Source organism: Salvelinus namaycush, chromosome 3 (assembly GCF_016432855.1).
Source record: "Salvelinus namaycush isolate Seneca chromosome 3, SaNama_1.0, whole genome shotgun sequence".
NCBI classification, from domain to species: Eukaryota; Metazoa; Chordata; class Actinopteri; order Salmoniformes; family Salmonidae; genus Salvelinus; species Salvelinus namaycush.
Genome location: NC_052309.1, coordinates 72,016,979 through 72,041,904, shown reverse-complemented (window position 1 = coordinate 72,041,904; position 24,926 = coordinate 72,016,979). Strand labels below are relative to the sequence as shown.

Sequence of the window (24,926 nt, the reverse complement as noted above, 5' to 3'; positions counted from 1 at the left end):
CAAATTGGGCTATCTTCTATATACCACCCCTATCTTGCGGTCAATTTGCAATCTACAAATTATTTGTAATTCTGTTCTGGCCTCCCGACCTACCTCTCAAGAAAAAATTGGCCATCGGCTGAATCTAGTTGATGATCCCTGCTTACGGGCATGTGACCCCAGTGTGTAGGAGTGTGTAGGAGGGAGGTTCCTAGGTGTGAGACGTGTGCAGAATGGGGCGTTAGACAAAGGAATTTGTAGCATTGGGGAAAGTAGTGGTATGTGTTAATTGTAGGGGTGCCCATGGGACTGGGGATCAGAAATGTCCGGTGCAAGAGAGGCAGGTTGAGGTTTCCAAGGTTAGAGTAGTTGTTATATGCTGAGGCAGGGAAGGAATTAGAGGAAGATTAGAGGAAGATCCCTCCCCCTTGAGGGATCCTGAGAGGAGTGGTGTAAATTGTAGATCTGTACCAGTACAGAGGGATAGGCCAACAAGTTTCAGTAAGATTGGATTTTTAGCAATTATAGCAATGGTTATCAACTGAACTGCAGGGGTGTAATGTACATCGCAGAAAATTGAGGTTGTGGTGGCAGCTGCAGAGAGGTTTTTTTGTTGTGCGAGACTTGACGTCAGAAGAGTTACAGTGTGTTAAGTGGTGGTGTCTCATCCTTTCATGCTGTTGGCCTGAGGTAGGACTAAATATATTTAAAAAGTGGAGCAGGGTGGTGGTTTATTTTTATATTGTTTATTACTGTTATATAATGTTTTTGTGAAGTGTAGGTTGGTAGGGTATTTGTTGATTAAAAAACAAATTCAAGCAAAGTATAAGGTAGTTATACTCCAGTCTAGTAACGTTAGGTGGCGGTAATTCAACATTAATTGGTTGCCAACCGCCGTTAAACCTCATCGAATAAGATTTGGTGCCCTATCGTTTCAGTTGAATTAAGTAGCCTTCAGACCCGTTGGTGGCGCTCTAGCTATCCTATTTGGTAAGCTTTTCAGTTTGTGTCGTTCGTGTATTTTTCCTTGTTCTCTGGCCGCTGCGCGCACAGACAGAATGCCGTCGATTGAATACGACGAGTGAGTTCTTCAATACAAATATGATGATTGTCGTATATATCATGTGTTTGAATTTTCAAATACTGTGTGTTAATCCTTCTTTCTAGTTCCAAGCCCAGTTGGGCGGATCAGGTTGAAGAGGAGGGAGACGAAGGTAAGAAGCTGGCTAACATTAGCTTGCTAGCATTGACATTAACTTGCTAACTAAACCAGGCGATTTCCACGTGTATTTTTTCGTCATTATAGTGGTTAGTTTCTCTGTCACACTTCGTAGACAGTAAGACAATTTTTGTGATTTGTCAGGGAGAAGGCTACCCCCCTCTAACGTTAGTTGGCTAGCTAGTAACTAACGTTAGTCTGTCGGGAAAACAAAGTCTACTCGTCATGCTGTAGTGTGCTTGCCTTAGTTGGTGGTAGGCAGCTAACAATCCACTAACAGACAGTATCGATATTATTGTTAACTATCATGACCTCATTTGTGTGTTGTCATCCCCACCACCAGGTACCCTACCCCCTCCAAAAGAAACCGTCAAAGGAAATATCAAAACCATCACGGAATACAAGATCGATGAGGATGGAAAGAAGTTCAAGGTACTTTTTGTTTTAATGCTCATCCAAATAGGAGAGTGGGTTTCTTGATTCCTTCCCACAAAGTCTACTGCCCCTGATGTCAGAATCAGATGTAACTAACCAAGAAATGAACATTTGTCATTTGTGTTATAGATTATTCGAACCTTCAAGATTGAGACTAGGAAGGCCTCCAAAGCTGTTGCCAGGAGAAAGGTCAGTGTTTTCTTTGGGAATTTAGCACAATCTTAACCTTTGTTGCACAACACCTCAGTATTGAGTTTGATAGGATTGTACATTAAGGGCTTGTAAGTAAACATTTCATTGTACCTGTTGTATTTGGCGCATGTGACAAATAAAATTTGATTTCTGTTCAGTATGGGGGGGTATAATGCCATGTCATCTTGTAACTGTATATCAAACATAGTGATCATAGATGTTGACAGTGTATATTACATGAGTCTTAGGATATGGAAATGTGAAGTGCCCATTTGGATTAACGTGTGTTTGGCTTGCTTGTATGACATCAGTGGTATTTACTATAATCCGTAACGTCTCATCTTTCACAAAACACATAGAGCCTCGTAATTTACAGCATTTCCCTCACTCAGACAAAACAATTCTAAAGTTACCCAATTAGCGGGATGGATGGGAGCAACTTCTTGTCACACGCAGTGCTCAAGTTCAGAACCGCTGTCAGTCAAAACCCATACAAAGCTGTGAGGAGACCCTGAGCTCTGACGTCGTGCATAGCATGCTATTGTACAACCACTGCCTCCAAATCTGCCATTTCCCATCCATATACAGGTACAAGGGTTAACCAACAATGCAATTTTAAGAAAAAAAAAGAAATATAACATAATTAAGGAGCAACAGTAAAATAACAGTAGCGAGGCTATATACAGGGGGCTCCGGTACAGAGTCAATGTACAGGGGCACTGGTTAGTCGAGGTAATATGTACATTTAGGTAGAGGTAAAGTGACTATGCATGGATAATAAACAGAGTAGCAGCAGTGTAAACATGGGGGGTGGGGTAGGGATAATGCAAATAGTCTGGGTAGCCATTTAATTAACTGTTCAAGGGTCTTATGGCTTGGGGGTAGAAGCTGTTTAGAAGCATTTTTGACCAAGACTTGGCGCTCCGGTACTGCTTGCTGTGCAGTAGCAGAGAGAACAGTCTATGACTAAGGTGGCTGGAGTCTTTGACAATTTTTAGGGCCTTCCTCTGACACACCCATAAAATTGCCAAGGACTCCAACCACCCTAGTTATAGAATGTTTTCTCTGCTACCGCACGGCAAGTGGTACCGGAGCGCCAAGTCCAGGTCAAAAAGGCTTCTTAACAGCTTTACCTGAGTTTGTTTGTTGGGTATTGTGAAGAAGATTTGCTGCTGAATACGCATCTGAATGCACTCATGACACAAATTACGATTGGCTTCTCTGAATTGCCTTGTGAAAGCCTAACATTAAGATAATATTTTATCATTTAGCTAGTCATGTTAGCAATAGAACAAGCTTTCAAATGATGCCCATCTGACCCAGATTGTGATTTATAATGGACTGTTTTTGTATTGCGTAAACGTCAACAGTAATTGGGTAAAGGCAGGGATGCAGGGCGGTGTTCCAAACAAAGTAACTGCAAGTGTGCTTCCTCTAGTTCCTCAACGGCACAGATAGGAGAGCTCAAAAAAGCACCTTTTATAGTTGAATAATCTTCTTTGAGTCATAAAATTGCTTAGGAACTGTTCACACTTTGGAGAGGTGTGGCCACTTGAAAACACCAGTTAGACCTTTTTTTGTTCTTTGTTGCACCTACCCCAAATGTTCCACACATATTCTTTGTTACTGAATCTATCCAGAATATTTTCAGATTTCGTTATCAACAAATGCGTCAAAAAGTACAGTACATTTAAAATGCACATAAAATCAAGTGTAATGTTTGGATTCAGTTGTGTGTCAGGTGAACTGTTGTCATCACCTTTAGTCTGATCATTTCCCCATAATCTCCAAAAGTGTTTTCTTTCAGTTGCTGCCATGGTCATGCATATCCTTATTCACATTTCAATTTAGCCCTATCCATATAGGCCAATTCCCACGAGTGTAAGGGGTTAAAAAATTGAAGATATTTTGATTTGACTTAACATTGCTTTTCTATCCCCGCCAATCAGAACTGGAAGAAGTTTGGCAACTCAGAGTATGACCCACCAGGTCCCAATGTTGCTGATACCACAGTCAGTGATGATGTCTTTATGGTGTTCATCTCTAGCAAAGAGGTGAGGAGCCACTGAGAGAAGCTGATCTAGTATTGTTCTCTTTGAGCCATCAGAGATCTCCTCTTCAGTCGCAACAATCCACCAGTTCATTTGTTTTTGTATGATGTAGTTAAATGATCCTAATTGTCACCTTTTAGTACTGTTATAAATCAGTGATGATATGTAATAACCTGAATCCTTCTCTCAGGACCTGAATGCCCAAGATGTGGAAGAGGACCCCATGAACAAGCTGAAGGGACAGAAGATAGTGTCCTGTCGAATCTGTAAAGGAGACCATTGGACCACCCGCTGCCCCTACAAGGACACTCTTGGCCCCATGCAGAAGGAGCTGGCCGAGCAGCTGGGCCTGTCCACTGGAGACCCGACGAAGACTGCAGGAGGTATTGTCATAATTGCCCATAGCTTAGAAGTTATATTGGGCTGTAAATGTACACTGGCTAATGATTTTGTTAAATTGACATCACTGATGGATATTTTTTTTAAACTTTGTTTCAGACGAGCCTGAGCCAGCCGCACCAGCCGCAGGGAGCAAAACGGGGAAGTATGTGCCCCCCAGCCTGAGGGACGGCAGCACACGTAGAGGAGAGTCTATGCAACCCAATCGCCGTGGTGCATGTACGTATGATTCAACTCTTCCACTCAGTTTTCTAGAATAAGGAGCATACTAGTCTATGGAGTCACCAGACCTTAACACCGTAGTCTCATTTGAGAAGTATTTTGATGTCTGGACAACACTCATGGTCCTGGTTCAGCATGGAGCAGTCCAATCAGAGTTTAAGCAGAGAGATTTAAAACATTTTTCCTCTTGATTTCATTTGGGGAATTCCAACAAAGCCAGGCATTTTGGTAAGATGCCTAAACGGCTGGGGGTGGGATAACACAAACCCAGACCTAAACTGTGTCTATCCTTCCACAGCTGATGACAACGCCACCATCCGTGTGACCAACCTGTCTGAGGACACCCGTGAGACGGATCTGCAGGAGCTCTTCAGGCCGTTTGGCTCAATTTCCAGGATCTACCTGGCCAAGGACAAAAACACAGGCCAGTCCAAGGTGAGTACAGCAGTAGAAGTTCAAATGGCTACTAGTTTAGAAGTAGTGTATACATAACCATTAACTTGCTTGTGCAGGGTAAAAAAGAGTAATTGAAAATTGCGGGAGCATTTACAGGTCTTTCAGAAGTTCAACTGTTTGGTTTATTTTGAAATAGTTTGCCTTCTAACCGCCTCTTTGTCCTTCAGGGCTTTGCCTTCATCAGTTTCCACCGCAGGGAGGATGCAGCCAGAGCCATCGCAGGAGTGTCAGGATTTGGATACGACCATCTTATCCTCAATGTGGAATGGGCCAAGTGAGTATTGTTTGACTTGTGATGAGCGATTAATGTCAGATGGAGCACTCGTATGCATTGAAAGGCTAATCAGTGGCTGTTTAGAATCTAGACGCTTCACTAAATTGCATCGGATTCATTTACTGATTTTATTCAACCATCTTTTCTCCCCTCCCAGACCATCAAACAACTGAGATGGCGATGACAGATTTCATTCATGTAGCTCTGAATAAAGACTTGTCATTCCCTGACTACGTAGCACTTGTTTGTATGTAAATCCAAACTTCTACAGAATATAAACTTGGAATGACTCATGACTTCAATTTGGGGGGTGGGGGCAGATCAGGCTAGAGGTAATTGCTGCCTTCATAACATTGTAAATATGAGCGTGGGGGGACCACGTCAATGCACCTCCCAACCGGTAAATAGTCTATCCCTGAGCTCATACTTCAAGGTAACTACCTAACAGCATGTTTTCCATTATTTCCCCTAGTCATGGGCATTTAGAGTTGGCAGTCTGTTGCTCACTGCCAAGGAGGGGACAACATTTGACCGTTCTACATGGGAACCTCATTTTTACCCATTGAATGTTATCAGATACTGTAGGTCACTAGTTAATTGCTTATGTCCCATCAAGCGCCATCAGTTACTACATGCCACTTTGGGTATGCACTGATCGCTGCCATTAAAAATAAGACATTGATGTACTGAAGGCCAAGAAGGTTACAAGGAGGAGGAACTGCCATTTAAGAGCTTTATTTGAAATATTACAACATATAAAAACTACATACGATTCACTTTTCAAGCAAATACACGGTTAAAATCACATTTAGACAATCAAACATGGAATGGTACTGCAGACTGGCCAGCTCATTTAAAAAATATGAGGATCTCCTGTGGCTTAGTGGGCTTCAGGATCTCCAGGGAATTTGATGATTCTCAGTGGAAAGGGGATTGAGATAGGGCCAGGCACTAGTCCGACACCATCTTCTCCTGCTTGAGGTTCTCTTCCTGCTTCCTGTTCTCTGAGGGAGGAAAATGACAGTATGGATACTGATGACATGCTTCCCACCCACATTAAAGCCACTATCAGTAATTCATCAAAATGCCCAAATGAGCAGTGGTAACTACTACAGGATGCACTTTGAGCAGGCCTAACCTTTCTCATTCTCTTTTGTATTGCCATTCTCCTTGATTCGCTCTAGGACACACTTCTTGACCTCTAGTCCAATGGCTCTGGAGAGTGGTGGAGGAACAGCATTGCCAACCTGGGGGGGGGGGGGGGGAACAAACAGTGTCACTCAAAGGCATTTTCTGGGAGGGGATTAAATTCCTGATTGAGAACAGAGAGACCACGTCCAAAACCTGTCTGTGTTTGTCCAGAACATTTCCAAAGAAGCGGTAGGTATCAGGGAAGCCCTGAGAGCGAGCACACTCCCTCACACTGACCACTCGGTGCTGCTCTGGATGCAGGACACGACCCTGAAACATGACAGGACATTTAGTACCCAAAGCATCCAACATTACAGCTCTGCAGGAGCGGGACCCCAATACATTTCTGTAGACTAGTATTTACAACCACTGTACATGTTATTACATGGCTGTGTCCTGAGGTGAAATGGTCCTAGCCATTCATCAATTCTGCTAGAACTGGTACAGTATTAGATTTTACCTGCTTGCCCATGGGCTCAGGGTTGGTAACGGTGGTGCTGAAGAAGCCGTCCCACTCCAGCCTGCCGTAGAGGCCGGCCCAGTGGTTGTGGCGGTTCCCCGTGTGAGGCAAACACCAGGGGATCAGAGTGTTGAACTGCCTGTCAGCAGGGTCACAGGGCACCCCTAGAGGACAGGATGGCAATCAGAACATGTCTACAGACAGCATTACAACAACCCCTTGGATTTGCCATCCAAACTACATTGGCCATCTGACCTGAAAAAGTGCTATAAAAATGAACAGCTTAAGACTATTTGTCAGAGTCATGAACACTCCAAGCACCCACTGTTTTAGCCAAGAGGCTTAACTGATTAGGTTGCTATTGTATAAAAAAATAAATGAAATCCATTAAGCATTTAATAACATTTGTATGGCCTAAATATCCATATAAAAGTGAGTACCTCCTGAACAAGTACAAACGCCCCTCAGTGCTCCAGAGCTGCTGCGGCCATTCTTCTTGTCTGGGTGGGTGTAGCGGAGCTTCTTGGATGAGGTCCCGTCTCTCAGCCGGACCTCCATGTTGGGCAGGTCCCTCCAGTCAGAGCCAGGCGCCAGGGGGATGTGCCTCATACGTGCCGCTACAAGCGCACTCAAGTCCTGGGAACCAAAGAGTGGCTTAGTTTGTGTCAGGGAAAGCCATTGTCCACCCATCCTTGTGACAGTTCTCATTGCATCTATGGGGCATTGCATAATTCCATTTGAGAAGCAACGATTTTACTCCTAGTTCTACTTCAGAGATGATCCATTCCTGTTTTGATACACCCACGTAGACAGTCACCACGCACCATGAATTTAACCAATGTAGCAAGCATTAGAGGCACAACAAATCTGCTCTCCAAGTGTGGTACTCTGCTTCTGTAAAAACCAAAACAGCTTTTCCCTAAGCTGCACTGAAGTCTTAATAGCTGACTAAATTATCCAAGAGACTCCAAAGACCGAGCCACACCTTTGGCTGCTCTAACAAGTTACTGCTGAGCCACCAGGTGATTGTAACTATGAGGCAGCAGCTGTACCTTGCAGATGTGGTCTTTGAGGATGGGCTGGTACTGTGTGCCTCTGATCTGCCTCTGGAACCAGGACTGGGGCTCTCCGTTGTAGGAGATCTCCAGAGCAGACGCTCCGTTGCGGATCTCTGGCAGGTCAGACATGGTGTCCCTGACTGTGATGGTCCTGTACACACCGCCATTACCTCTGAAACAGGAAGGAACAATCAGAAACTAGACAACCCTTATCCTTCACATCACAAGCTATTCAACCACACGCTTTTACATTGACTGGTGGCTGGTTACCGTGTGACGTTGCTGAAATATTTCTTGTCGTCCACCACCACGTTGAGAGAGCATGCCCGGGGAGCGAACACATGCAGGGGCTCTGGGTAGCGAGGAAGCTTCTCCCCAGGCGCGGCCGCCAGGATGATGGCCCTGCGCCGCGTCTGAGCCACGCCGTACTGCCCAGCCTGGGAAGAGTGGACAGCAGAGGTCAGGCTTAAGCATATCCCATGAATGACTTTCACAACATGTAGCACCATAACTAAACTAACATTGCGTAATACTGCAGACTATTGGATTTGTCAATCAGAAAGAAAAATGCCAGCTTAAGTTAACTAATAACTCACCTGAAGGACTCCGAATGTGCACTGATAGCCCATACGGACAAGACAGCGCAGAGTCAGTTTCAAGACCATGGAGCTTTTGAAGGAGACAAAGTTCCTCACGTTCTCAAGCAGGAAGAATTTGGGTCTGTAGTAGTCGCAGTAACTATAATAGAATACGCGTTAGGGGGAAAGTATATAACTACACAGCAACCACCTAGACAAGCTTCTGTACTTGGACAGATCAATAATATATATATCCATACATATACTTTTATATGTAAACGGGAAAATTTGTTTAACTTCTTATGGCTCGGGGCGCTATTTTCACGTTCGGATGAAAAGCGTGCCCAGAGTAAACGGCCTGCTACTCAGGCCCAGAAGTTAAGATATGCATATTAGTAGATTTGGATAGAAAACACACTGAAGTTTCTAAAAATGTTTGAATGATGTCTGTGAGTATAACAGAACTCATACGGCATGCAAAAACCTGAGAAAAAATCCAACCAGGAAGTTGGAAATCTGAGGTTTGTAGGTTCAAGTCTTTGCCTATCCAAGATAGTATAAATTGTCCGATTGCACTTCCTAAGGCTTCCACTAGATGTCAACCGTCTTCAGAGCCTTGTTTCAGGCTTCTACTGTGAAGGGGGAGCGAATAAGAGCTGTTTGACTAAGGGGTCTGGCAGAATGCCATGAGCTAAGTCAGGCGCGCGGCCGTGAGAGAGATCTCTGTTCCTTTTCATTTCTAAAGACAAAGGAATTGTCCGGTTGAAACATTCTTAAAAATGTGATAAAAACATCCTAAAGATTGATTCTATACATCGTTTGACATGTTTCTACAAACTGTAATAGAACTTTTGACTTTGTCTAGACTTAGTGCTCGCGCGTTTTGCATTTGGATTACTGGACTTAACGCGAACGAAAAGGAGGTATTTGGACATAAATGGACTTTATCGAACATTTGTGGAACTGGGATTCCTGGGAGTGCATTTTGATGATCATCAAAGTGAATATTTATAATGCTATTTCTGACTTTTGTTGACTCCACAACATGGCAGGTATCTGTATGGCTTGTTTTGGTGCCTGGGCGCTGTACTCAGATTATTGCATGGTGTGCTTTTGCCATAAAGTTTTTTTGAAATCTGACACAGCGGTTGCATTAAGGAGAAGTATATCTTTAATTCCATGCATAACACTTGTATTCATCAACATTTATGATGAGTATTCCTGTAAATTGATGTGGCTCTCTGCAAAATCACCAGATGTTTTGGAGGCAAAACATAACACGCCAATGTAAACTGATATTTTTGGATATAAATATGAACTTTATCAAACAAAACATACATGTATTGTGTAACATGAAGTCCTATGAGTTCCATCTGATGAAAATCAAAGGTTAGTGATTCCTTTTCTCTATTTCTGCTTTTTGTGACTCCTCTTTGGCTGGAAAATGGCTGTGTTTTTCTGTGACTAGGCGCTGAACTAACATAATCAGATGGTGTGCTTTCGTCGTGAAGCCTTTTTGAAATCGGACACTGTGGTGGGATTAACAACAAGTTTATCTTTAAAATGGTGTATAATACTTGTATGTTTGAGGAATTTTAATTATGAGATTTCTGTTGTTTGAATTTGGCGCCCTGCACTTTCACTGTCTGTTGTCAAATCGATCCCGTTAACTTCTTACGGCTGAAATCCCGTTAACTGACCTGAGATAAGACACCACCAGAGAGTTTTTGAATTTGGAGTAGGTTCTGGAGTTGAAGCGGTTCATGCCGCTGAAGCCTTGACAGGGAGGGCCTCCACACAGCATCTCCACGTCTCCCTTCTGGGGCAGCCGCTGGCCCAGGGAGTTGGTCTTCTCTCCAGACATCACCAGCTTTAGCAGCACATTGCAATCCTCTGTAAACACTGTGGTGCCCGGGTTGTTCAGTCTGAAGGCCTGGGCTGCTGGGTCCCACATCTCGATGGCCCACAGAGTCTCAGCGATACCTGACAGGTAGAAGCAACAACAAATTGCAGTCACTATGTGGCCTGACAAACACTTAACTTCACTTTTGTAAGAGATTCTACCTGTATATTAAAAAAGTTCCCTCGTGGTCACCCACAACGTAGACATTTCCCAAGCTGTTGAAGTGAAGAAACTACTAACCAGCTTGGTGGAAGCCTTCAGAGAGCCCACCACAGCCAGAGAACACGTCCAAGGTACGCAGCTTGGGCACCTTGGGGTCCTGAGGCTCCTGGTCTGGAGGCTCCTGAGCAGAAGACGACATCCCTTTGCCTTTACCTGGAGGGCAGGGGGTTTGGAGCCACAGTTATAACAGTAGTCGGAGAAGCCTCATGACAAGCCTAAACCTCTAATAGGCAAGAGGACATTTCAAAAGGAGAGAACTATGTGACTGGCAATAAGTACCACAGAGGAGAGTAATTACCTTTGCCCTTCCCTTTCCCCTTGCCCTTGTTCACAGCAGAGCGGGCATGGTTGGGTGGGTCCTCAAAGCTCTTGGACTTGGCATTATAAGCCTTTGGGTTAGAAGGCGACCGATATTACCATCTTGAGCAAACTTCCTCGAACGAGCATCTCAGCTTCTTAGCATGCAATAATAATAATATGGGAAGTTAAAGTTGCTTCTCATCTAGTCCAGCCTCACCTCAAGGAAGTAGAATCGGTCAGGTCCACCTGAGGAGAAGTCCTGAACGGTCTCATTCAGGTCCTCTCCGTACTCCACACGACACCGGCCCAGCACCGCTGACATGTTGACTGTCACTTCCTCGTCACTCCAGTACAGCTGGTTGATGTCTGTGTGGTAACCTGCCTTCGCCCCCTTGTGAGTGTTCTCAGGCCTGACAGAGGGTGAACATTAAGAGTACAGTAAAACCACAGAATACAGACATGCAGATATTGGCACCAGTTCACATCCCTTACAGTGAAGAGATGCATTTCAGGCCAAAATTCTCATTGTACAAAAGTTACTAAATTTGGCATGGATCCAAGGGGTCCTTCTTTGCAGTTCTACCATGACATTTGACTTGGGTGCTCACCTGTAGAACTTGTACAAGCGCAGTTTGACTTCAGACACGTCAGCCTTCCCGTTGCTGCGTCTGTGGCAGAAGATCTCCTTGATGCGTCCCACTCTGAAGGGCTCAGGGGCATCCAGGTTGGAGCCCTTGATGTAGTCTGAATGCTTCCTGTAGTACTCTGGGTACAACTCCTCATCCACGTCCTCCTTCCTGTGAGGACGCTTCACTGGACTGGCTGCCTTCACACTGAGCACAAAAGAAAATAATGTTAATATAAGGGGAGATGATAAAATATATTTGAAAAAGCTGATGTTGAATTTGCCAACACTAGGATTTGCCTAGTTGTCCCCAATGGAGACCATGCCTATGTAAGTGGTATTGAAACTTTCAGCAGGGACCCCATTTTTGCACCAGAATCTCTTGGGACCCACCCCTCCAAATCAATACAATTAGATTTACATCAAATGATCTTCAATTCATTAGATTTATCCCTTAACAGATCTTTCCCAAAAACATTTGTCTACTGTCCCATACAATAACATGTACTCTTAATTTGTGTTGTTGCGACCCCACCGCAATTACCCCACGACACCAACTTTGAATACCACTGATGCAAGAGAATCAACGAGGGGCTTTGCATCCTATGAAAATCATGCACGTGGAACGTGTTCCACGATGTGCTAGCGGAGCTGAACTAAAATGCCATGGAGTTGCATTATTTTCCAGAGAATGCTTAGAGTCCAGAGTTGATTATGCCTTTTATACCAAGGCTATAATTGAACACATTTCCCACTAGAAATGTTTTCAACATCCACTGAAGTAGATAGCAAGTTTACAAGATCACTACATTAGTTGCCTTGGTGACCAAAACAGACTGGCTAGTTCAGCAAACCAAACCTAGCTTACCAATCAGAAACAAGTCTTCAACAATGCCGTGTATAAGCATCAGTATTCCTGGATGTTCCACTCACCTGAAGTTGTATGCGTCGGGGGGCAGGTAGCAGCTGTCTCCCACCCTGAACTGCTCTCCCTTCAGGCAGGCCAGAGCATATAAGGCCTTGGAGTCGTGGTCCTCGTCCTTTATGGGTTCAAACACCCGAGGAGTCTCCTGCTCTTCCCTCTCCTCTGCCCTACTACAGCTGGCACAGAAGCTGAAATACAGGGGACACAGTAACCCAAGACCAACTTACTAATCCTCCTATCAAAATGTCACACTTAAAAGGTTCATAGACATTGCTAAGTAAAATTCAACGACTGTCAAGCACTGAATTGTAATTTGAAGACCTCAATTTGTATTGAATTGCAGTATAGAAGAAAAACAGCATTACCACTTGACAAGCCTTTCCAAAGGTACTATGCATTGGAATTCAACATTTTGCCATTTGAGATGTAGGGTTTTGTATCATGTTTCTCAAACATAAAAAACACCCAAAATGTCCCTTTGTATGGCAAGCCAAGTTCAAGACAACATTTGATGTCATAATAACCGTACATGGTTTTACCGCAACACCAGTCAATTGAAACTGTAGGAAAGAAATGAAAGTCTACATCACAAACTGATCAGAAATGAAATCATTGGAGCAGAAGAGATTAAAAAACCTTGGCTACAACAAATTTCAAAATGACTTCTCAAGAACCACACTGAGGAAATGTCAGCTTTATGGTATTCCAGTACTAGATTTTCAGAGCTCCAAATATAAGTACTTAAAGCACTGATAGGGCTGTCAAGTCAATTATGACTCACTTGTACTTGCAGTCCTCTTGGGGTGTGAAGGTGGGCGGGGTCTCAAAGCGGGCACAGTCTCCTTCATACCACAGCTGGTAGAAGAAATTCTTCCCATTGTCATCGTCAATCACCTTGATGTCCTCTACCATGCCACCCTGAAAACACAGTGGTACAAAATACATCAGTGATGAGGTGCATTGAGTAGTAGCTGTACAGACAATTGGCATGGCAATGACTGTAGGAGTTGGAAAGACAGCGCGCACAGATCTGGGACCAGGCTAGCGACTCCGCTTAAAGAGCGATAAAGCCAATGAATTCTTACCTCCATGAACCAGCTGTCTGAGGGGGCCTTGTACATGACGTTGACCTTGCCCTCTACGAAGCTCAGCTGCATGTCTTCACAGTCCTCGACCAGGAACAACTCGAGAGGGTCAGAGGACTCCCCCAGCACAGTATCTGTACCGCGGCAGAACCAGTGGGCATGGAACCACTTCCCATTGTTATCCTCCCACAGGGATGTGATCCTGGAGACCCAAGACAGTCAACACCTAACCCAGACAGAAACCAATAGAAAAGGCTAAGTCAAGATTCTTAAACTGTTATAGGACCTACCTGGCCAGGTAGAGCAGGATTGATGGGTCATCTGAGCTGACAGAAACACAGTCTCCCACCTCCAGCACCTCATTGTCCATACACACCTTCATGTAGTACTGCTTCTTCCCCGCAGTCTGAACACAGGAGGGAGAGGAGAGAACCTTTATCCCAAGAGCTGTTTGCATTGCAGCAAGTCAGTGAAATTACATACACATTTTTGATATTACAAGTCTGGTGTACTAAGGGATATTTTGATCAGTTTGAGGTTAAGAACTTCAACACTAAGGAGTACATACTTTGATAGAGTCTCCAACCCAGGTCAGCTTGCCATTGCTCTGCTTCTTAGTCTTGGCCTTGGACACCTTCTTTGAAGGGGGCTTTACAGGCAACAACTCTTCCTCCTCTATGTTCTCATCATCCTCAGCCTCCTTTACTGCCAGGTTGGGGCATCTGGTGGGGAAATTACATTGATAAGGGAGCCAATGATAAGTTAGCCAATGAGTTCAAGCCACCATACCTACAACATAAGCACCCAATTTGAAATAAAGGGCTGTGAAGATGTTCATTAGCTGGCTAGCATAGCCCCATTTCCAGTTCCACCCCATGGCCCAGTTCACACTTAGTGGCAGTTTAATTTTTTAAAAGAGAGTCTGGAGTTAGTTTTAAGAGTCTCAGAACTGTTTAGCGTTTTTCCAGAATGAGCTCATGGGAAGGAAGTGTCCTGGAACAAAATGGTATGAGTGTTCAGTTACAGCCATGGCAGGAACCATTTATCTCGGCAGCTAAGGGGGAGAGGGGCACTAAAGACCAGCTAACTTACCTCCTCTTCTGGCAAGCCTGCTTGCTGCGACCACTACCCCCGAACTTGATCATGTCCTTGCAGGCTGAACACTTGCCACAGTCTGGAACTAGGCAAACCTGGAGACAGAATGAGAACATGTGTTTTAAACTAGGGCATTTCATACCAAAGCTGCAGCCTAAAGTTACATCTAGACTTGGTTTCCTCTATCATAGTCGCTCCTCTTTCACCCCAGCTACCAAACTAACCCAGACGACCATCCTACCCATGCTAGAATACAGAGATGTAATTTAGAGAGCGGCAGGTAAGGGTGCTCTTGAGCGGCTAGATGTTCTTTACCATTCTACCATCAGATTTGCCACCAATGCTCCTTATAGGACACATCACTGCACTCTATACTCTAAACTGGTCATCTCTGTATACCCATCGCAAGAATGCTTATTTATAAAACCTTAGGCCTCACTCCTCCCTATCTGAGATATCTACTGCAGCCCTCGTCCTCCACATAACACCCGTTCCCAATGTTTGTACCATGTGTTGCTGCCATGCTGTGTCGTCTTAACCTCTCTTGGGTGGGGGCAGTATTTTCACGTCCGGACGAAAGCATGCCCAAAGTAAACTGCCTGTTACTCAGGCCCAGAAGCTAGGATATGCATATAATTGGTAGATTTGGATAGAAAACTCTAAAGTTTCTAAAACTTAAAATAATGTCTGAGTATAACAGAACTGATATGGCAGGCAAAACCCCAAGGACAAACCACCCCCCCCCCAAAAAAAATCAGCCTACCACTGTTAAACTTCTTATGGCTGCAGGGGCAGTATTGAGTAGCTTGGATGAAAGGTGCACAGAGGTGCCCAGAGTAAACAGCCTGCTCCTCAGTCATAGTTGCTAATATATGCATATTATTATTAGTATTGGATAGAAAACACTCTGAAGTTTCTAAAACTCTTTGAATTATGTCTGTGAGTATAACAGAACTCATATGGCAGGCAAAAACCTGAGAAGTTCCACTTCCTGTTTGAATTTTTTTCTGAGGCTGGTAGATTTTCAAACAAACTCCCATTGAAATTACAGCGAGATATGGATGAGTTCACTTCCTACGGCTTCCACTAGATGTCAACAGTCAATAGAACTTTGTCTGATGACTCTAATCTGAAGGGGGGCCGAAGGAGACAGGAATGATTCACCACTGCCATGAGGTGACCACGCATTGAACACGCGCGTTCACGTGAGAAGCAGCTCCGTCGCTCAACTGAAGTCAATGTAATTCTCCAGTTGGAACGTTATTCAAGATGTTAACAACATTCTTAAGATTGATTCAATACATCGTTTGACATGTTTCTACTGACTGTTACGGAACTTTTGGACATTTCGCCACGTTATAGTGGACGCGCTTTGTGACTGTTTACCAAACGCGCTAACCAAAGTAGCTAATTGGACATAAATAACGGACATTATCGAACAAAATCAAGCATTTATTGTGGACCTGGGATTCCTAGGACTGCATTCTGATGAAGTTCATCAAAGGAAACATTTATCATGTATTTTCTGGTTTCTGTTGACTCCAACATGGCGGCTAATTTGACTCTTGTTCTGAGCTCCGTCTCAGATTATTGCATGGTTTGCTTTTTCCGTAAAGTTTTTTTGAAATCTGACACCGCGGTTGCATTAAGGAGAGGTATATCTATAAATCCATGTGTATAACTTGTATTATCATCTACATTTATGATGAGTATTTCTGTTGAAACGATGTGGCTATGCACTATCACTGGATGTTTTTGGAACTAGTGAATGTAATGCGCCAATGTAAACTCAGATTTTTTATATAAATATGAACTTTATCAAACAAAACATGCATGTATTGTGTAACATGAAGTACTATGAGTGTCATCTGATGAAGATCAAAGGTTAGTGATTCATTTTACCTCTATTTGTGCTATTTGTGGCTCCTCTCTTTGGCTGGAAAAATGGCTGAATTTCTGTGAGTTGGTGGTGACCTAACATAATCGTTTGTGGTGCTTTCGCTGAAAAGCCTATTTGAATTCGGACACTTGTGGGATTAACAAGATTACCTTTAAAATGATATAAAAAACATGAATGTCTGAGGAATTTTAATTATGAGATTTCTGGTTTTTGAATTTGGCACCCTGCACTTGGACTGGCTGTTGTCATATCGGTCCCGTTACCGGGACTGCAGCCATAAAACAGCTGTCACTTTTATTATAAGGCAAAATCCTCCCAGATTGCAGTTCCTAGGGCTTCCACTAGATGTCAGTCTTTGGAAAGTTTCATGCTGGTTTTTGGAAAAATGAGCCAGAAATTGTAGGTGGCTCCCATTTAGGCTGTAGTGTTTCCAAGCGTGTGGAAGAGAGCGCGTTCTTTGGTATTTTTCTCCGGTAAAGACAATAACGATTCTGTCTTAAATTGTATAGTTTATTTACGTATTAGGGTACCTAAGGTTTGACTATAAACGTTGTTTGACTTGTTTGGAAAAGTTTACTAGTAACGTTTGGGATTCATTTTGTATGCATTGGAGGGAAACTGGGTGGATTATTGACTGAAGCACGCCAGCTAAACTGAGTTATGGATATAAAGAAGGACATTATCGAACAAAAGGACCATTTGTGATGTATCTGGGACCTTGGAGTGCCAACAGAAGATCCAAGTTAAGGCATTTATTATATCGCTATTTCTGACTTTCGTGGCGCACCTGCCTGGTTGAAATATGTTTTTCATGCTTTTGCATGCGGGGCGCTGTCCTCAGATAATCGCATGGTGTGCTTTCGCCGTAAAGCCTTTTTGAAATCTGACACAACGGCTGGATTAACAAGAAGAAGTAAAGCTTTATTTTGATGTATTACACTTGTGACTTTATGAAAGTTAAATATTTATAATTCTGTAGTTTGAATTTTGCGCTCTGCAATTTCACCGGATGTTAAGTCTCTTTATGTAGTGTTGTCTCTTGTCGTGATGTGTGTTTTGTCCTATATTTTTAATCCCAGGCCCCCGTCCCCGCAGGAGGCCTTTTGGTAGGCCGTCATTGCAAATAAGAATTTGTTGTTCTTAACGGACTTGCCTAGTTAAATAAAAAATGTATTCTAGAGTGCTACATGCTTCAATTATGAACGGAAGACTGTTCCAATTAGTTGCATAAGGGTTTAGCTAGTTCACTTGGCAGAAGGTTTGTACTTATTCAAAGTGCAATTAAATAAGGCTCCTCCAAACTCAGATTGGCACTTAGTAAGTTACCTCACAGACACCACAGCGCTGGCGTTTGATTCCGCCATCCTTCTCATTCTGATCAATCTGGTCAGAGAAGAAAGTGTCAAAGATCTTGTAGACCAGCTTGGTGGTAGTCGCTCTAGTGGGCCCTCCTTTGCTGTCCTTTTCAATCTTGGTGGGATGGCGGATGGCCTGTCTTCTAGCAGCTCTCCTACGAAGGGAAAGAAGCAGGTGGTTGGGTGTTGGCCCAATGTACTAATATTATTATAACAATTGATTGCAAATGTAGTAATGCTGTGTTCAAGCTCTCGACAGCCAAAGCAGCCATGCAGCAGATTTATTTTATGACAAACAGCACAAATTGGGATGAGCTATACAGTTCACCAAATTGCTCTATGACAACACATTTTTTGCAATGCACACCAAACAAGCCATGGATATATTCAGACCGAAGGGCTGTAGAATACCTACCAGTACAACAGCATGCTGCATTAGGGAATGTCAAGAGGAGTGTTAAACACCAGGGATCAGAGGGAACAGACAGCAGGGAGTCAAACATGACCCCCTTATTGTCCCACAACACAAATCAGCATGTGACCATACACAGCTCTGATGGCTGGACCTTTAGCTTTACGGTTTCAACATAAAATGAACCACAGCCAAATTAGACTGAATTGCATCTTCAATCCAGCTACTGACAGACAAGTCTGCCATTTTAACTTCACACTAAGAGTTATGATTCTCTTCCAGCAACACAGCCGAGTGAGAAGCAGACAGCACTACAGGGGAAGGACGGGGGGGGGGGGGGGGGGGTTGTGCTTCTAATGGCAAGTCTGTTGCAACATCAGGTCCTATCATTACCTCTTTCCCAGGGTGACCCCAGCCAGCTTGATCAGGTCCCTCATGCAGGGGGTGACGATGATGGGCTGCTCGTCAGAGTCCCCGGCCTCGTCGTAGCTCTCCACCTGTTCCACCACGAACTGGGCGTGGCGCAGCAGCGTGTCCTCTGTGAAGCGGTTGAAGTTCAGCCCAGCAGGAGGCACTGTGGTCTTAGAAGCAAAGAGAAGAGCGGGCGAGTCAAGTCAGTGCTAAAGCCGATGTTGTCATGTGTGAAGATTTGGTCCATGTTCATTAGACAACAAAAAACGACCTGCATTTATCTAATAAACTTTAGTTGCATCATTTTGAAACATTTGGCACTAATGAACACGACCCTGGTCAAGTGTCTACACCAAACATTAGTAGTTCACCTCGATCTTGTTGAGGAGGTCCTCATAGCTGACGTCAGGGTTCTTCTGCAGGAACTCCACCACCATCTTGCTCATGTAGATTTTCTCCTGCATCACGGCGAAGATAGGAGCGTACTCCTCCCTGGGATCCATCAGGATGTAGTCAGCAAAGGCTGGAGATATAGAAGACGTCATCAGTTATAGGTCAGAGTCACTATATACACCATGAGTATAGGCATTAGGCTAATGTTTTAACATCCAATCCACTTAAACCTAAAGGAAACTCTTGATGAGATTACCTGTAGTGAATCCAATTAAGGCCTTCTCTCCTCCGTCAAAACCAGTGATCCACCAGGCGTTGATGGGACCAAGCTTTTTGGCAGGAACCCCACCTAGAAGAATAGCAGTACAGTAGTTAGCCAGATGTACACCACTCAAGTATACCTCACATAAAATGGTTTAGTAAAGATAGTTGATTTAGAATGGTTGGAGGAAAACATGTAAAGTATATAAACAGTTAGTGTGAAAAAGGCCAGGGCCATACCATCCATGCAGGGGTTGTCATCATAGATGGGCTTGACTGCACAGCTGAAGTACAGCTCAACGTTCTTCTCAATGAGCCCAGAGTCGAATGGACACAGGTGGCCACGCTTGTCATAAACACTGCAAAAAAGAACAGTTCACTTTTACCAAGGTGACCACAAAAAACATGCACTAAAAAGCTGAAGCTGTATACAATTTCGAAGGGACAGCATGAAGGGACCACTCACCAGAAGTTGGTAATCTTGTGCTGGGGTAGTTCTTCATAGTTCTCAAAGCCGTCTTCGTTTGAGTCAAACAGAGAAAGGCGCTCGTCTGTTAACATTTCTGGCTCATCCAGCTGTAAGTATACAAACATAAGCAAGAAAAGTCATTGTTTCATTGATTGTGCTACCAGAATGACAACTAGAATAGATCCATATTGTTTTACTCTATAAAATCCTATTTAGTGCAAGTCATCATTCAACAAATATCCAGCTGGCCCCAATGACACGTTAAAATAGCACCGTATCACATTATCTGTAGTATTACTCTTGAGTTTCTCACCGCATTATCAGGATCTCCCTGAAATAACTTGAGGTCCGAGTCATCAAGATACTGCCTGCAGTCTGGACATTTAGGGGGTGGAGTCTGAAACAGGAGATGAGCATCAGTGACACTGACATGGCAACTCTGCACCAAAATTATATAACAGCGTTAGTGCAGGAATAGGCCTCACCTTAGCTGCAGCCACTGGCTTCATTTTCTCACTAGTGGCGTCCTCTGCAACTGGCCTGAGAAGAGAGGATGGAGACAGTCAATGCAAATTGGAGGAAGGGTGTGGCCAATTGAAGGGAGGGGTTAAAAGGTGGAAGGTCTTACTTATTGTCTGGCTCCACTTTAAAACGCTTCTCTTCCTGTGTCTACAACAGAAAGGACTGATTAGGAGGTGCATTGATTAATAAGAGTAAATCACATGGTCTGAGTGGCAGGTGCCAGACAATAAGATCACCTCACCTCTTCCTCCGTGTCCCGCTCTACTTTCTCCTTCTCTTCCACTTTTCCATTTGTAACCTCTCCATTCACCTCATCAGACTTGCGCTTCTGACTGCAAGGGAGCAAGAGGAAAGTTTACTCATGAGCAGAATGCATAAGACCTTGAAAGGTTAAGGGAAACAGATGAGATCCTACTCACACTTTGGAGAACATTGATAAGATGGTCGGTTGTTTCCCGGAGACAGAGTTTCTTGTGACCATGGAACCAGGAGATTCTGGACAAAAGTAAAGAAACAATGTTTTATTATTTAAGGATTTGGAATCCATTGCACATGCATCCATGTGCCTCAACACTTAGTCATTTCCCAAAATGTACAGTTCTCTCTAAAATGTGTTCGGTGTTTTACAAGTTGCTTGGTCAAACAATTAGATGGACATCAGAACCAATCTTTCAGAGCATGAGACATCCCAGAAAAGTAAGGGATACTGTATAGATTAGAAATTGATGTTCCCAGCCACTCCTACTCACTCTTGTGCTCAGAGTCTGACTTGCTCTTCCGTCCTCCCTTGCCTTTGGGGGCAGAAGGAGACTTCATGGCATCAGCCTCTTTGGTGTCCATGATTCCATCTTCATCCTCTTCCTTGTGAGAGTCACCATTTACAGCAGAGCCATTTGTTTTGCCATTCTTGCAGTTCTGCCCCACAACATCCCCATGTGAGCCATTCTCCACACACAGCTCACGTCCCAATAGAGCCTTCACCTTAGAGAGGTAGCCATCCTGAGGGGAACATGCAGGCCCTGGTTAAAAGCACAGCACTATATAGGAAATAAGGTGCCATTTTGGACAAACCCAAAGATACTATTTCTATGGAGTGAGTGATGGGCCAGAGTGAGTGGATTCGTTAGATTGACAGGATGCAGGCACAACTCACCATTGAGATCTCTGAACTCTTCATCTTGGCTTTCAGGCTGCTGAGCTGGTCCTGGGCATCCGCATGCAGGAAGTCCTGCACCAACTTCACCTTTTCTTTGACAAGGTCCTATGAGTTAAACTCGTTTAAGACCTGCTTTGGAAGGTGCTACCCATCTAAGTTATTTTAAGTGCTTAGCCACAAGCGGTTCACTCGCTTACTGTGAGGAAGACTATTGGAGCATGAGGTCTGATACCAACAGGCTCAGAGATGGCTTGTAGCTACAAGCCATCAGAATGTTGAACACTATGCAGCTCTCCTCACACATATGCACTCATACTGGGGTGCAAAGGAGCAAGATAAATATCTCTACTTGCACAGTTGTGCATGTATAATATATATATATATATATATATTATGAACAGTTACCATTCCAGTGTTTAATTGCTACATTGTAATTACTTCACCACCACGGCCTATTTATTACCTTATCCTACCTCATTTCCACATACTGTATATAGACTTTCTACTGTACGTTTGTTTATTCCATGTGTAAACTCTGTTGTGGTATGTGTCGAACTGCTTTGCTTTATCTTGGCCAGGTCGCAGTTGCAAATGAGAACTTGTTCTCAACTAGCCTACCTGGTTAAATAAAGGTAAAAATAAAAATCCACACGATTGCATGCCACACACAAAATAATGCACAATGTAAACACTTGCCCTGCAACCCCCAAAACAGGTGTAAATATTAAACTACAGATTGTGCATTCTTGTATTATACTTATGCTAAAATGTTTATTCTGAGCCATTTACTTCTCTTGTATTATTTCTTATTGCCAAGTGACATGCAAGTAAGCATTTCGTTGGACGATGTATACCATGTGTATCTTGTACATACGACTAATACAACTTCACATAGGGATAGTCATGATCGGCTTTATGGACATTAGTCAACGATGAAATAACATAGAAAACGTAAATAAGTCTTTAGCAACCGAAACCAAATGTCCAACTTGGTAGTTCAGGTCACTCACCTCATCTGAGATCCCATCTTCATCTTTTTCCAACACCTCCAGTCTGTAAACAAAAACAAAAAGTGTTACCCACTTGCTACAATGACCTAAACACGAACATAGTCAAATCCAACATATCAACATGGCACAACTGGTTGGCAGGTCGCTAACGCTAAATGTTAACGATATCTAGCTAATTAGCTGGACACTTGATTGTGAACCTGACTTGGTTTTGAATTCCTATCCTAACTACTGTACCAAGCATCGAATAAAATAAGCCAGCTAGAGTAATGTTATCATGTTGTAAACAGACAACGTAGATAGCTAGCCGTTTTGAGTTGATAACATTTCACAAATAGTCGATGATAGCTAGCAAGCTAACAGTTAGAGCGATAACGCGAACGTGAACATTAGTAAGCCAACTAGGAAATAAAAACATGCATGTATCCAATATTGAAGTGAGAGGCAACAGCTGACATGAGCCAAAATGTATTATTTGGCGCCAAATCTATTCCAAAGCATATTTGGTACAGTTAAATAGCTAGACATGGCATAGGTAAACTGTGTGGAAGATGCTAGTTAGCTGAGCAGTTTCAGCGTGGCAAAATTAATTCGTCGTATTGTGCATGGAATGGTGGATCGTGTGATGCGGTGAGAATAAGAATACCACATGCCATGCATGTGTGCTTATTTGACAGGACAAAGGGTGAACTGAATGCAGTGTGCTGTAAGCTAGCTAGCCGAACATGACAGCACTGCAACATTACATTTGCGCTAGCTTGTAACGTTACCTTTTCCTGACATCCACCGGCAGAGACAAGGAAGTATTGGCTGGCATTTCAAGTGTGAGCGTGATACACTAAAATATAAAATTCGTTTAGATAAAAAAAAAACGAAATAAGAAAAGACAGCAAAGAATCGTTAAAACAATGTGCTAAAACCAGAGCTCTCTGAACAACAATGCGGCTAGCTATATGCAGTTCAGGCGCGCGGGCCGTCTTTTCGCGCGGAAACCCGGGCATTTTGGGCTTTACCATTACGTTGATGTATAGGTGAAACGCATGGAGAATATGGGATCACATTTCATTAATAAATGTATCGATTAAGGTTTTGAACAACTTTTACATTGATAGTTAAATTAAATGATACATCCATAGCATTGGCTGTTTGTTTCATAGTATGTCTTCACCTCTCTATGGAACATTGTAAATTGTTGACACCTCCATTGATTTGCCTACTACGAAACTACGTTCACCACAATGTACATGATTTTTCCAGGGAAATCGAGGAACGATACAAATGCAATCGGATTGCTAGTGATAATGGTTGATGTTTTTTTTTAACTTATCAGAGATAGACATAGCTGGCTTTATTAATGTATTTGTTATGGTGACCTGCTGTACAACTAACGCCTCATGTCCACGAGATGCCGCAAACTCTTTGCGTTCCGGCGGCTGTCATTCAACGTCAAAGGAGCATTACGAACGCTACGTCAGGGATGACGCACTAGGTGGTCGTGCGTTCTGAAACGCAATTTGGGGCGGCAGGGTAGCCTAGTGTTTAGAGCGTTGGACTAGTAACCGAAAGGTTGCAAGTTCAAATCCCCGAGCTGACAAGGTACAAATCTGTCGTTCTGCACCTAACCCACTGTTCCTAGTTTGTTCTTACACTTCATTGCGCTACGGATACCGAATACGGGTTCACTTTCCAAAACAACTGCTGAATTGCAGGGCGCCAAAATCAAAAATATTACTAAAAATATTTATAACCATGCAATCACAAGTGAAATATACCAAAACACAGTTTAGCTTGTTGTTAATCCACCTATCGTGTCAGATTTTGAAAATATATTTTACAGCGAAATAAATCCAAGCTTTTGTGAGTGTAGCTTTCAATGCTACATCAGCTAGCCCCAAAATAGCATGGTCACGAAAGTCAGAAAAACAATAAAATTAATCGCTTACCTTAGATAATCTTCGGACGTTTCCACTCACGAGACTCCCAGTTACACAACAAATGTTCATTTTGTTCGATAAATATTACTTTTATCACAAAAAAAAACGCCATTTGGTTTGCGAGTTATGATGAGAAAACTACAGCCTCGGTCCGGAAAGGAAGATGAAAATTTCCAAACGTATCAGATTAAAAAATATTACTAAAAATATTTATAATCATGCAATCAGAAGTGAAATATACAAAAACACAACTTAGCTTGTTGTTAATCCACCTATCGTGTCAGATTTTGAAAATATATTTTACAGCGAAAGAAATCCAAGCGTTTGTGAGTGTAGCTTTCAATGCTATAACAGCTTAGCCTTATATTAGCTTGGTCACGAAAGTAAGAAAAGCAATAAAATTAATCGCTTACCTTAGATAATCTTCGGGTGTT

At 43.2% G+C, this 24,926-nt stretch overlaps 2 protein-coding genes across 3 annotated transcripts; one reads left to right on the top strand and one right to left on the bottom strand.

Annotated features, from left to right (window-relative positions):
- The first annotated feature begins 971 nt into the window (after positions 1-971).
- LOC120044561 (eukaryotic translation initiation factor 3 subunit G) lies at positions 972-5,457 on the top strand. The gene is made up of 10 exons (XM_038989224.1): positions 972-1,060; positions 1,147-1,193; positions 1,542-1,630; positions 1,763-1,822; positions 3,775-3,879; positions 4,067-4,259; positions 4,375-4,494; positions 4,796-4,932; positions 5,121-5,227; positions 5,385-5,457. Exons 1-10 carry the CDS (start codon positions 1,038-1,040, stop codon positions 5,398-5,400), a joined length of 897 nt encoding a protein of 298 aa, XP_038845152.1. The 5' UTR covers positions 972-1,037; the 3' UTR covers positions 5,401-5,457.
- Positions 5,458-5,946: 489 nt separating this feature from the next.
- On the bottom strand, positions 5,947-23,488 carry LOC120037158 (DNA (cytosine-5)-methyltransferase 1-like). Of its 2 annotated transcripts, none has more exons than XM_038983332.1 (34): positions 23,329-23,488; positions 22,559-22,601; positions 21,546-21,653; positions 21,142-21,391; positions 20,812-20,887; positions 20,634-20,724; positions 20,499-20,539; positions 20,356-20,410; positions 20,184-20,267; positions 19,868-19,977; positions 19,642-19,760; positions 19,397-19,489; positions 19,119-19,270; positions 18,730-18,917; positions 17,896-18,079; positions 14,667-14,764; positions 14,143-14,296; positions 13,865-13,980; positions 13,575-13,776; positions 13,271-13,407; positions 12,498-12,677; positions 11,548-11,772; positions 11,157-11,349; positions 10,938-11,028; positions 10,658-10,792; positions 10,215-10,497; positions 8,533-8,674; positions 8,207-8,373; positions 7,931-8,108; positions 7,319-7,514; positions 6,879-7,042; positions 6,572-6,688; positions 6,366-6,474; positions 5,947-6,231 (listed from the first exon to the last, which is right to left on the bottom strand). In XM_038983332.1, exons 1-34 carry the CDS (start codon positions 23,373-23,375, stop codon positions 6,179-6,181), a joined length of 4,581 nt encoding a protein of 1,526 aa, XP_038839260.1. In that variant the 5' UTR covers positions 23,376-23,488; the 3' UTR covers positions 5,947-6,178. The 2 variants fall into 2 exon arrangements, with proteins under 2 accessions (XP_038839260.1, XP_038839269.1); XM_038983341.1 differs by having other exon boundaries at positions 21,546-21,635.
- Positions 23,489-24,926: the final 1,438 nt, after the last annotated feature.